This window comes from Canis lupus, chromosome 8 (assembly GCF_003254725.2).
Source record: "Canis lupus dingo isolate Sandy chromosome 8, ASM325472v2, whole genome shotgun sequence".
Taxonomy (NCBI): Eukaryota; Metazoa; Chordata; class Mammalia; order Carnivora; family Canidae; genus Canis; species Canis lupus.
Window position 1 is genome coordinate 64,398,860 of NC_064250.1, and position 13,494 is coordinate 64,412,353.

Consider the following 13,494-nt stretch of genomic DNA (forward strand, 5'->3'; position numbering starts at 1 on the left):
CCTAGGGCCAGAGATATTCCTGGAATCTCAGACTAGACTCTACTCCTTCAATCCTTCCAACAATGTTGTGAGTCACCTAATACCCCGTAATTTACCTTTTTCTCCTTAAACTAGTTAGAGTGCATTCTGTTGTCTGCAATGGAATCCTGGCTGATTCTAGAAGCCCCCTCTGCAGCAAGGAATTCCCGGGACCCTTGTAAGTGCAGAGGGGACACCCCGGACCCCTAGGAGCAGTTTCGAGACAGCACTTTGGGATCAAACTAGGTATCCTACAAGCTCCAAGTTCAGATGGCTAAAACAAGATGTATCTTCTGAACCCGCCCAGCATGATGGAGGAGGCGACTGGGATGGAGCTGAATGCACAGCTCCCAAGCGCTGTGCAAGCTCTTTGCACACACTGTCTCGCTGAACAAACTTCCAACCACATCCCTTCGTGCCGAATATCATTCCAGACCACTGAAGAATTTCCACAAGTTCACTACCTTGCAGATGTGGTTACTGGGAGCCAAACACAGATCGGGCTGTCTCCAAGCCCACTCCTAGAACAGATCCAACCCCATTTTTAAGGGAGCAGTTTATGGGCAAAAGAGAACCCTCACATTTTCCCCCAAGGCCATAAAAATCTATATTTAAATTTTTTTCTTTTATTTGGAATAATTTTAGAAAAGGTGCAACCGTAGCACCCAGTTTCCATATGCCACTCGGCTGGTCTCCTCCAATGCTAACATCTTATATGACCGTGGGACACATGTCAAAACCAAGAAATTCACACCAGTGCAATGTTATTAAGGAAACTCCAGACCTCATTTGCGTTTCATTCAGTTTTTCGATAATGTCCCTTTCCGGTTCCAGGATGCAATCCAGGATACTGAATTGCATTTAGCTTTTTTTTTTTTTTTTTTTTTTTTTGTCATCCCATCACCTTATTCCAAAGCAAACGGGCCTCAATTATTTGCACATGCTCCAGGACAGGAAACCCACACTCCCCACACTCGCTGTGAGAAAGGCTGTCGCAGGACAATTTGGAGCAATTTCCTTTGACGTCCACTGGTAGCGGAGCCCTCCTGTTGGAAATTGGCAGCAGAAGGCCACGGTGAAGACCCAGTGGGAGCTGAAGCAGTGGCCGAGCAGGATGCATGCCAAAGCACAACTGCACTCCAGAATCCCCGCCACGGAAGCCCCGAGCAGGCTGGGGTCGCTCCCCCTGAAGCCTGATCGAAGGAAGCAGGGTGGAGAAAGGTCACCGCAGGAGCAGTGGGAGCCAGGGCTGGCCAAGACGGTGACAGATGAGGCCAAGGCCAAGTAGCTGAATAACGTTCTCACCCAGGGGTTTCCACGAAAGATGATGAATCTCTCCAATTAGACGTGTCACGGCTGGGCTTGGAAGCCACAGATGAAAACAGAGGGAAGATAATTACTTCCATAGCAGGGTTGGTTGTGAAAAAAAAAAAAAAACACATACTCATAAAAATGACTTGGGGAGCCTGGTGACTCAGTCGGTTGAGTGTCTAACTCTTGGTTTCGGCTCAGGTTGTGATCTCAGGGTTGTGAGATCGAGCCCCGCATCGGGCTCCGTGCCAGGTGTGGAGTCTGCTTGAGATTCTCTCTCTGCTTCTCCATCTCTCTCTCTTTTTTGCTTCCTCTTGCTCTCTCTCTCTCTCTCTTAGCCAGAAGTATAAGAACTCCATAAAGATTTAGAAACTATGATTTTCCCACTGAGATCATGTTTTAACACTGAAGTTTCTCACCCAGGGTTTAATGCCTGTTGTGGAAACAAACACGTACAGCCCGCAGTTAGTATAAACGAGGCACCGCACACTTTGATGTTCTGCAGATTAAGGCTTCTTTAGAATCAGCTCAACAGGTCAATGTCATGACCTACAAACACCTAAAGGGCAGAATATCCCGGGGAATGAAGTTCTGTCTTTCTGCACAGCATATGTTTTGTTTGGGGGGACAGCCAATTAGAAGTCGAGGAGCCCCCTTAACCCAGGCCACAAGATTCAGGAGGGTTTCTTCGAGGGCCTTGGGTGCTACTCTAAGGCGATAGCCAGTGGGTCCCAGGATATGTGATGGACTCACAAGTTTCAGGAAATTTCTTGTAGTGAACACACACTGTTTTTGCTGTAGTCTGGTGGTGGAGAGTCATTCTGTCCTTCGACACCAGCAGCTACCAGCTGGGGCACTGGGATCCTCCTTGGTTCCCTTGCTAGTAAGGCCAACCTTACTATTTATTATATTTAAATAACCAAGCACCCCCTTCTAGCAGAACAGACTCTCCCATCCACCTCAGAGACTCAGAGAGCGATTGGAATGGTGTTGAACTCCAGGGCATGTGCCATGGAACCGGATCCTGCATCAAGAAGATTCCAAGTCCTTCTCACTCACCAATCTGGACACCATGGAATCTGAAACCTTGCCTCAATCTTTCACCAGCCACTTAAGGAGTGAGGGATTAGACACACTTTTCTCATTTGAGAGATCTCTCTCTCCTCTCGATACATGACGGGAGTCGCTTCAGATAACAGAGCGGGAAAGGTATTACAAGCTTTGTTTGAAGTAACAGCAGATTTTTAAAATCTGGGGTTGGCGGGGGTGGATCAAGAAGGCAAGAGGCAAAGCCGTTCTGTTTGAAAGCCTTCTCGTGAAAAAAAAAATATTTTTTTTAATTAAAAAGAAAAAAAGAAAGCCTTCTCATGGAAAGTGTTCTAAACTGAAGTGTATGCTTTGTAAACAGAAGATTCTGGATGCAAATTCCCCTTTTCTTGGCAAGCCGTGGCCATTGCCAGGCGGCTTCATTAACAGGTAGTGGATCTGGGGTTCACCGCTGGTTTCTTAGACCTCTCCTTGAAAGTAGGGACAGCATCTTCCCTTCTCCTCATCTGCACCCTCTCTGGGTACAGCCTCCGGTGCATCGTGGGTTCAGAAGCTAGATCCCCTGACCTAAGAACTCGTTGTTAAACAAACCGTCAATGTGGGGCTTTGATCCAAGGGGTGGGACCAAAGTGTTAGAAGGGCCTTCCATTATCTGCCTGGTGCCTGTCTCTGTTTTGGGTCTTCTCTCTACTCAGTGCATTTGGGATTTTCAAAATCCACTTGGCTTACCTGCCCCCCCACCCCGCCCCCCTGGATTGCAGCCCCGAGGTCTGGGGAGATGCTGGCAGTATTTGTGAAGATACTGATGTTCCCATTGGGCTGAGAGCTGCTATCACCCTGGGGTCAACCTCTGCATAAACAAGGCACTGACTCTGCCCAAACCAGGCACCGACTCTGCCCGGAAATCAGAATATACAAATCAGCCAGCCCCAACCACATGCCCTCTTTCTCCTCATAACCTCTTCAGACAAAACCCCTTGACTTCAGAAAAAGATTTTCCAAACCATACAATGCTTCATAGACCAAAATAGAGATTTTTATTTCCCAACATAAAGCAGATACATTTTTTAAACACATAAAGCAACAACAGAAACACCAAGCTGTCTTTGAGAACACAGCTACTTCCAACCTGAACAACAGAAAGGGGCCGAAAGCTTCAGTGTGACTTTGAAACACAGTACTGAGAAGAGACTAGAAGAGCCCGGCGTCCCTCCCTCTGGAGCAGGGAAGGCTCTAGGCTGGTTGTGGACTTGATATGAACCGAGATAAAACACATATGTTCCAGGACACTCGTTTGGCTCGGATACTGCTTGCTTTCCCAGAAAGCTTAATTTATTGCAAATGCGTGTTTTACAATCACAAATAATATGATGAGAATGGATATGGTCCCCGTGAAGACTGTTTACATAGTAGAACATTCTAAACAGTGAAGTTAGTTTCCTTTTGATGCCAAAACCCACTTATGTGGCATCTACACATACACACACACACACACACACATTCCACCAGGTCAGTTGCCTGGTCTACACTGCATTAACCAGACCAGCCCAGTGGTGTAGACAGCTGGTCAATATCAGGTTAGTGTCACCAGGTCTTTGGGGGCAACGATGGCAGAGCTTTGCTCCTGATGACTTGGCTGAGGGTACAGAGAGCCCAGAGAGAGCCCTGGCCGATGCCTCCAGGTGGGGTTTTGTAGAGGCCTGGACCCTCCCGTGGGAGCGGGGACAAGACATACTAATGAATCCATAAAGCTCACATGCTTTGGAACAAGAGGGTTGGTCTCTTGGACTTGAAATGGAGGGGGAAAGTATTCATTCCTCCAAATCTGGTCCTAGAAACCTGTCATTTTTTCCTGCCTCTGGCACCTAAGGCACTTAACAAATTCTATGAACACCAGTGGCTTCTAAAACACAAAGACACAGACAGACACACAGGGCAAGAGAGACGTGGGTGAACCTAGGACCCATCAAGCTAAGTCCTCTTTCACAAGCTATCCCGAGAGAAAGAGAGAGTATCACCTCCAGGCCAGCTTTAGGAAATTTCCAGATGGCAAACAATCTCAGGGGTCAACTGACATTCCCCTCAGTGTGAACGGCAGGGGACAAACAGGTGCTCCCATTAGACGTACAAGATGCTCTTATCAGGGGAAATGTCCTGGGTCTGGCACAGTCATCCTGAGGTTGCCAGAGACCGTGGTATGTCTGTTTTCCAGAAGCCCAGGGCTGGGAACCAGGCTGCATGTCTGCTTCTGGGCAGATATGTGTATTGTGTACATGATACCACATTCACACAGACACACCACATTCACACTCATACACACACACACACACACACACACACACACTTCCTCTGTCCACTTCTTCCTTGCCAATAAAACCTCTAGACCATGTATGGCCTCATCCCCTAGAGAGAAAGTGACTCTTTTTCCCCTAAGAGAAGAAATTGGAGAAGCTTTAGAGGCAGCAATGTCACAAAACCCACTCTGCCACCTACCCTGTGAGAGGTGGCTTGTCCCTGTTCTTCCAGGGAAGACAAGCACCCGCCCCCAACCTCTGGCCCTCACCCTGGTATAACTTGTCCTGATGCCAGTAAGAGGTGAAGAATTCCCTAGAGGGAGTGGGTATGGGGGAAAGCCCTGCAGCCCCTGGGCCAAGTGTCACCCTCCACGAGCTAACCGGCCGAAGCAGCCACAGCCTGTGGCTACCAAGAACAGAAATGCAGCTAAGGCTGAAGTTCCATGGAGAGGCCCAGAGCTCACAGTCTCTGAGTTCAAGTCCCGATCGGGCCACTTGCTGACTCCCTGGTTGCTTTTAGGCAAGCGGCTAACCCTCCCTGTGCTCCAGTTTCCACGAGATCATGACCCATGATGCAAGCTTTTAGAAGGAGTCAGGGCCTCAATGGATGTTTCTTCCCTCTTCTTCTCATCAGAACAGCAAGTGGGGTGGGGGGGCCTGCAGCCCTGATTGCTGACCTTAGGAGTCTGCAACCCTGAAAGGAAGCCCGGGCCCTTTGGGGAAACAGATCCCTCCGTACAATCGCTGTCCCATCTGGGCAAGGTGGTTGGGTACCAACCAGTGAGCGCGGGTATGTTCCCATGACAACCAGCAGGCAGCACGAGGCGGGGGTGGGGTGGGGGTGGCGGATGCCACATTGGCTGACTATTCTCTAAGGCTCTGGGAGCTGTGCAGGAAGATCTGTTTTTAGGCTGTAAATTTTGTTTTTTAATTCCCTTTTCAAAACAAGTTCCTCCTTCTTCTCACCTTGACAGACAGAAGGCATTTCTCTTGTAATTGAAACTGGGGGAGAACTGATGGTTGGTTAAGTCCTTTGAATCTGGCCCTCTGCAGGGGGTGCCCGGGGCTGTCAGCCCGTCCCGTCCGTGGGAGCCACCTGTGGATGTGTCCCTGCACCCGCCGTTCTGATCTGCCAGAAAATGGGGAACCGGCCTGGAAAAGCTCAGAGAGTGCCTCTTTCTGGGATTTGCACCCAGGAGTGATTCATGTTCCAGAAGTAATCAAAGCAAATATGAATTTCCTGGGCTACTTCCAGACACGGCAGGGTTAAAAAGCTTGGCCCGGGGTGTCAGGGGCAGGACAGGGGAGGAGCTGCCTCTGCAGACCCTGGGCAAGCAGGGGCACGTGACATATCTGCCTGGCGTCCCCAAGTGTTACCAACAGGTGGGCCTGGAAGTGCCCTGAAGGCGGAAGGAATGCCCGTAATACCTTGGGGAGGGTAAGGACCCAACGGACCCAGGGAGCCCTGCCAGCTGGTGGCGCAGGTGGTGGGCAGAGGTGGTCCTGCTCTTGCTCCAGTGATGAGCACCTCCGAGCCCCGGTGGCGGAGCATGAGACCAAGACATGGAAGATGCAGGTATCAGAGGCAGAGACACCTTAGTGCCACCTGAATCCACCCTACCCTCTTTCTTGAGATGCCTGTTTCCTGGGTTCCTTGCAGTTCAGCTTGCTCATCCTGGCTCTTCCTACCTGGAACCCAGATGAAAAATCGGAGGTAGAGCAAGCACCTAGGGCCATGAGGTAACCAGGAGGAGCGGGAAAGAGAGCTACAGAATCCTTGGCTTTGACATCCCTGAGCTGAGCAGAGGATGCCAACGACTACCTGGCTCGATTTCTCAGGATGAGGTAAAAGCAAAGTTCCTGGTTAACCCACAGCTGGTGGGAGGAGGGATTCTGAGACTCAGGGCTGAATCTGGGGATTTCCCACCACCATCTTCTGGGAATCTTCTAACATCTCAAGCAGCATGGGGATTCCAGGGCTAACTTCCCCTTTAATGGTTGTGGGGAAGCTCCCCCGAGGTCACCCAGCTGTTAATGGCAGAGCTCCAACTGCGCCCCATCCAGCACTGCTCACTGCTGTCACTCTGTCACCTGATGCATTGAGACCTGTCCCCAGCTCTGGAACTAACTCCCTGCCTCACTGGGTGAACAAGAACTGTCGGGACCTCAGTTGGCTCACCTGTAAAATGGGCACAGGTTGGAACAGGACAAGTGTATAAAAGTCCCTACTACCAACAGCCTGGAAAACCAAGTAATTTAGCATTTCCTACTCCATTTTGCTTCCCCTGGAAGTTCTATCAATTCATCGATTATCTGATAATTCATCGATTATCTGCTTTCTGGGCTTAGCTTGTATCACTCACCTACAAAACTAAGGAAAGTGATTTTTGATTGGGAACATCCTAATTTTAAAACTAAAAAAAAAAAAAAAAAAAAAAGAGGAAGAGGCCAGAATTGAGAGTTCTGAGGGGATGGGTAGTATCAGGTGCAAGGAGGTCAAACAGGTTTTTCTGGCATGACAAATGGATTGGCAGCAGCTGCCAATGGTTTTGAGAAGGGCTGTGAGGTCCAGTCCGGCTGGAGAGGGGCAGGGGAAGAGCTCGGTAATCCCTTACCAATGTCTGCCGTGGACACAGTAATAGAAGTACCTGCTGGCGTATTTTGTGCTGGGGCTGTGCTGAGCTCAAAGCTCATGGCCTCGTCCCTCTCCTGTGCTGCTGCCCGGGATTGGTGACAATCAGACTGGGTGAAAGGAGTGGGGTCGGGGGAGTCCCACTGGAGTAGCTGAGTTGCCATGAGAGAGGGAATTAGGGCCCAAGTCCAGCTAGGCCAGGGACACAAGAGGCTTACTGGACGTCACTGTGCTATACAGCCCACGAGAGCTGCTCCTTCGGATCCACAGAACACCCTGCACCCCTCCTTAACCCCCTCTGCCCCAGGCACAGCCTCTCGAGGGGGTCCCCCAGTGCGCCTGCTCTGGAGACTAACAGTGGGCAGGAGGTGGGGAGAGGCAGGAGGTGGGGAGAGGCAGGAGACAATCCTAATTCTTGGCCAAATTGATCAAGGGAATGTATACTTCCAACCCAGAAAATCTCCAGGGTGGAAAAGTGGGCTTCTCGGTTTGGTATTTCCAACCACAAATTTTTTACCATGACCCATGATTGCGGATGAATCATTGTGCCAGGAATAGAAATGACAATAAACATACAGCGTTTGAGGGCTTGCACATCCATGGCTTCCGCCTTAGGCCTTGCCAGAAGCTTCCAGAAACCTTTTCCAAGGCACAGCACACCTCGAGGAACCACCCCTTGACTGAGCGCAGCCCGACCCGGCTCCTGCTGCCATGCCCAGGCCCTGATCTGTCCTCTGCACGGCTTGCCTCACAGCTGCATGGTGACCTCCAAGGGACAGACATATCAGGTTAGTGTCACCAGGTCTTTGGGGGCAACGATGGCAGAGCTTTGCTCCTGAGGACTTAGCCAAGGGAACTTCCAGGGGAAGCAAGACACATGCAGGCCACGGCCTGGGCCATCCCAGCACCTCCTCCTTCCAGCTTCTGTGATGGTGGCTGTGCCACCTCCAGGAGGACAATGGGCAAAGTCAAGCGCAAGGACTCAGTTTGGTTTGGCATCTTCTGTGGCACAAACCCTTCTCCTGGGCTGTGAGCTCCCAGAGGGCAGGGCCTGCAGCCCCTGGCAGGGCTTTTATTCACCTGAATTCTCCAGCACGAGCCTGGCACAGACAAGGGACCTGAGAACGCCTGCTGCGTTGGCTTAAAGACAAAGGCACAGGGCACCCCGCCTGGCCCCGTTGTCACAAACTCCACCGGACTCGCACTCTGTCCACCTCCCAGGGCTCTTTCCTCCCACCCTGAGAGTCCAGCACAAGGCATTTCTCGAGCTGCCCCCTCACATCTCCTGGCCTTCTCCAGCAGGGATCTCCTGGCCTTCCAGAAAGAACAGTGACTTTGGGGAAAACCAACATTGAGTTGGCAGCTTTTAATTTTGTCCTCTAAGGCCCCTGAAAGCATACCCAGAGGAGGCTGCAGCTCACCGCCCCGCATTCCTCCAGGCCGCCCAACGCCAACAGGAGGAAGGATATGCTCCAGAACAAAGGGTTGTCACTTAGATGAAACGTAGAGCGAACCTCCAGGCTTTTGTCCTTATTATGACTATTATTTTCATTTTGTCTTCGGTCAGTGAAAACGTTGCCACTAGTCCTTGTTTCTCAGATAAAAGTTGAGAAGTAAACACATACAGCCTGCTCTCCCTCCTCCCTCCCTCCCTCCTCTCTCTCTCTCTCTCTAATTGTAGCAAAACTGAAATTTACCATCTTCACCAGTTTTAAGTGTACAGTTTGGTGACATCGAGTGGCTGTCCCCTCCTGCCTTCGACACCCATTCGCCATCCCTTCCTCCATTGGCTCTGTCTGCCGTCTCTAACCGGGACAGCTTCCCGGCAGGTCCCCAAAGCCACGTGGGGCCACTCAGTGCCCCCTCGGGGGTCAGGCCCTGGTTCAGGCTCCTCCCGGGAGATGCCATCACCCCCGGGCCCTGTGCTGCCCGGCAGCCTGAGCCAGGGCCCCGCGAGGCAGGGTGGCCCGAACCGCCGGTGGCACAAGCTGCCCAGGTGCAGACCTGCTGTCTCCCGGTGCTGCCCGGGGACATGCATCCTTGGACACTGGGTCCTTGCTGGGAACTCCAGCCAGACGCCAGGAGGTGAGAGGTGGCGAGAGATGCGAGTGAGTCCATGGGGAGCCACTTCCTCTGCATCCTGGGGGGGAGGGTTGGGGTCACCTAATGCACCCGCCCCTGGGGTTCTTCACACCAATCAACAACCACAGCCAAAGTCCCCACCTGGTGCTGGGCACTGGGCTTCCTTCCACTGGGGTCAGCCACGCCTGGGGGTGCACAGGACAGAGAGGTGCTCAGCCCCCCCACAGGCAGAAGTTTTGCCCTGCTTCCCCTGCCGCGGGAAGCGACTGGTGTGAGGTGTCTGCAGAGGACCCCGTGACTGTGCCCCCCGGCGCCCCCGCGCAGAGCCCAGGGCCGGGCCTGCAGGGAAGCACCCCGTCCAGTCCAGCGGGCTCGCTGAGGGGCACGTGCACCCGGGCCCCCAGCCCCCTCCCCCTCCCGCGGCCCGGGCTTGCACGGGGCCGCCCCGGGTTCAGATCCCAGCTCCGCACGGCTGGTGTGTCTGTCTTGACGTGTCAGCTTTCCTGTCTCAGAGAAAGCAGGTGAAGGTGATGCCACCCCCGGGCGCTGTCGCGGGGGTTCGGGGACGCTGGCTCCCCAGGCGCCTACCGAGGGGCCGGGCCCCGCCTGCACCAGGTGCGAGGCGCTCTGCCTTAGGGGCTTTAGGGGCTTGCCGCCTCGGGCCCACGTGGGGCCCCGAGGGTCTCCTCTGCCGCCGCTTCCGCGCATCCCACCCCTCAGCCTTGGGTCCTGCCTGCATCTCTCCCTGTGGAGGCCCAACTGAGGGGGGGGGGAGGGGAGGCAGCTGAGGAGGGGACCTGCGCCTTTGATCATACTCCTCTTCCTCCTCCTATCCCCTCCCCCCTCCTCCTCCTGTCTCCCCTCCTCCTATCCCTTCCTCCCCCTCCTCCTCCCCTGCCCTCCCCATCCTCCCCTCCTCTCCCCTCCCCCGTTCCCCCTTCTCCCTCTTCCTCCGCCTCCTCCCTCCACTCCTCCCTTTTCTTCCTCCTCCTGTCCTCCCTCTTATCCCCTCCCTCCTCCTCCTCCCTCCACTCCTCCCCTCCTCCTCCTGTCCCCCCTCTCCCCCTTTCTATCCCCTCCCTCCTCCTCCTGTGCCCCCTCCTCCCCCTTTCTATCCCCTCCCTCCTCCTCCCTTCCCCTCCTCCGCTCTTCTTCCTCCTATTCCCTCCCCCCTCCCCCTTCCTCCTCCTGTCCCATCCTCCTCCTCCTCCTCCCCTCCTCCTCCTGTCCTCCTCCATACTCCTCCCTCCTCCCCTCTCCCTCTGCTTCCCCCTCTTCTTCCCCTCTTCTTCCCCTCTTCTTCCCCTCTTCTTCTTTCTCTCCCTCTTTCCTTCTCCCTGTCTCTCTCCCTCTCTCTCCGCCCCCCCCCCCCTCTCTCTCTCACACACACACACACACACACACACACACACACACACAGCTGGGCTGGGTGGAGATATTCCCATTTCTCTCCACTGTCACTCTGGGGACAGAGGAAACAAACACACGCAGGTCCCCCCCCCCCCCTCCGGCTCCCCTTCTGGAAAGGCACCTGAAAGCTCTTGGCGGTGGTTGATTGGGGAGCTAGCAAGTCATAAACAGCCTAACTGTCAGCATCCACTTTAAGCAGAAGAGATGACACTTGAGAAGCACCAGCAAATGCTGTTGTTACTTCACAACTGTATTTGTAGGAAAGTAATGAAAATAGCAATTCTCTCTTTAAAACAGTTATGCAAACAAGCAGGCTCTGCAGCCTCATTATCAAAGTTTAAAAAACACCCAGGGACGTTGCCCCCGGCCAGCCCACCCACGGCCTCCCCTCCCTGGCGCGGGCTCATGGGACACAGCTGCCTGGGCCTGAGCGCCTGCTGGGGGGGGGGGGGGGGGTCGCACCACAGTGGGCCTGGGCTCGGGGCTCGGGGGTTGGGGTGGGGGTGCTCAGCTCCTCCCAGGCCTGTGCGGTCAGGGCTAAGCAGTTAGGGCCCTCGGGGCTGGGGAGGGTGGGCCCGTGGGTGCAGGGGCGCGGCGGGCAGGGCTCGACACGGGCGGCCAGGACCCTCCCAGGTCCTCGGTTTCCCTCCCTTTACAGGCCCTTTCCACGGCTCGACACCTGCCGAACCCACAGGCCTGCAGGACCCCCTCTTGGTCTCCTACGAGAGGAGAACAGACGAAATCAGTTTGGAAAGAGTAAGCGCGAGGCATTTACTAAAAGGACACTTAGTGTTGATTTAGGGAAAGCGCGATCCAGTTCTAAGGCAGTTAGGAGCCAGCTGGGGTCCAAGGCTGCGAGGTGGGGGTTAGCGCTCCCGCCCCCCACCCCCGTGCACGGAGCCCCGATAATGTATGCTGTTTTCGTGCCAGGTCTGCTCGCTATAGTTCTTCTCCTCCTCCCTTGACATCACTCTACCACTTGGCACTTTTCACTGCGGTCACCAGGCCCGCCATCGATAGTCACCATTTCTGCTTCAAACCCAGAGAGCGTCCTCTGTCCTCACTGTGCACAAAACAAGAGTAACTGGGGGCCGAGCGAGGGCCTGTGTTGCTCTGCTATGTCCGCAGCTCAGGGGCCTTCTCACCAACATCTGGGCTCGGGGCTTGGCTTCCCGGGCAAGCGGTTGCCCTAAAAGCGACACATTATGATTGCTCCTATGATGGGGGGCGGGGTGGGTGTGTGTGCAAACGTGCCCCGAAATCCCGCTGGACACACCAACTGCTGGACATCCTCCCACCTACAGATAGACGTCGTATATGAAACTAGACACGCCGAGCAGCCACATACAGAGGCTATAAAAATTCTATACATTCTTTCCGAGGCACACAGAAGTACGCCTTTCGTATAAATAGACTAAGACAACACCGTATAAAAAGTGGTTTTGTTGTGGGAACATCAATAGAGTATTTACACCTCCGGGGCTGGCGGACGGTCGGAGAAGAAAGTCACCTGCTGCCCGGGCGGCTTAGGTGGGCGGCGGGCCGCTGTAGCGGAGCATGAGCCGGAAGGAGCGGGCGAAGTTGTTGGCCACGGTGCAGCTGCGGTTCTCCTCCCCGACCGGGAGCAGTAGGAGCAGCAGCAGGAGAAGGAGCAGCAGCAGCTGCAAGGGCAGCGCCACGCAGCACGCCCTCCGGAAGAGGGAGCAGAGTCCTCGCCACCGCCACTGCCACCGCCACCGTGGAGTCTGCAGAACAAAAGCAGGTGTGAGTGGGCTCAGGGCCCCCCCGAGCAGGAGGAGAGGGCGAAGAGGCCGCTGGGCCGGCGGTGGCTCTGGGCTGACCGGCGGACCCTACAGGCCTCAGTTTTTCCAACTGTGAAATGGGGCTAATGTCAGTTCTCCCAGAAACGAAGATCTCTGGTTTTCTCCAACCATTCCAGGTATGAAAGGTAGAAGAAAAATGCAAAGTTGCAGGCTTTGGTTGGCTATTACAGAAATCTTTGCCTGGTGGTAAGAGCCCCGGTTGTAAACCTTGAGAAGGTGGCTCAACTTCTCTAAACTTCAAATTTCTCATCCATAAATACGGACAAAAATGGTACCCACCTGACAGAGTCGCCGTGAGGGTTCATGAGACAGAGCCTGGCACATAGCAGGTACTCAAAGCTGCTGTCATGATTAGTATGCCTCATTAATATGATCACTATCTAAATCATGGTCATTACTACCATGCTCATCATCATTTCCTCCTCTTCCTCTACCTTCTTTGTCACCACCTGTACCATCAACACCACCAATATCACCTGAAGGTCAGACACACAGGTCGGAATGCCTCGTGAACTTCCTTGCTGCAACAAGAAAGTGACCAAAAGACATTTCCTAAATTCTAGAGAAAGTAGTTGGGTTGTGGCCTCATGGGATGTCCTCACTGCCAAAGACTACAGGCCCAAGAGCTGGTTACTCACGGAAGTAGAGGCCTCGTGGCCAAAATATAGCATGATGCAGGGCAGGGGCCTAACTGTCAGGAACCTGGCTGACTAGGTTCCAGGGCAGACTGTCACACAGTATCTGTGTGACCTTAGGACAGTCAGTAACCTCTTTGAGCCATTTCCTTCTCTGCAAGATGGGGATAAAATATCTACCCTCATCTGCCAGGTTGTGGTGAGGACTCAAAGCAAAGTATATTTACATGCCAATTTAAAAG

General features: G+C 53.6%; 1 protein-coding gene across 6 annotated transcripts in view; it reads right to left on the minus strand.

Annotated features, from left to right (window-relative positions):
• Positions 1-624: 624 nt before the first annotated feature.
• The window catches only part of SYNE3 (spectrin repeat containing nuclear envelope family member 3), a 107,107-nt gene continuing 94,237 nt past the window's right edge, over positions 625-13,494 (minus strand). For 2 of the 6 annotated variants that reach the window (XM_035719875.2, XM_025442699.3), the window contains exon 18: positions 11,024-12,539. In XM_035719875.2, the coding sequence (XP_035575768.2) occupies positions 12,321-12,539 (219 nt within the window). In that variant the 3' untranslated portion in view covers positions 11,024-12,320. Of the gene's footprint in view, positions 1,763-11,023; positions 12,540-13,494 lie in introns of those variants that run through there. The other 4 variants (XM_049113446.1, XM_049113447.1, XM_035719878.2 and 1 more) reach the window with 4 other exon arrangements.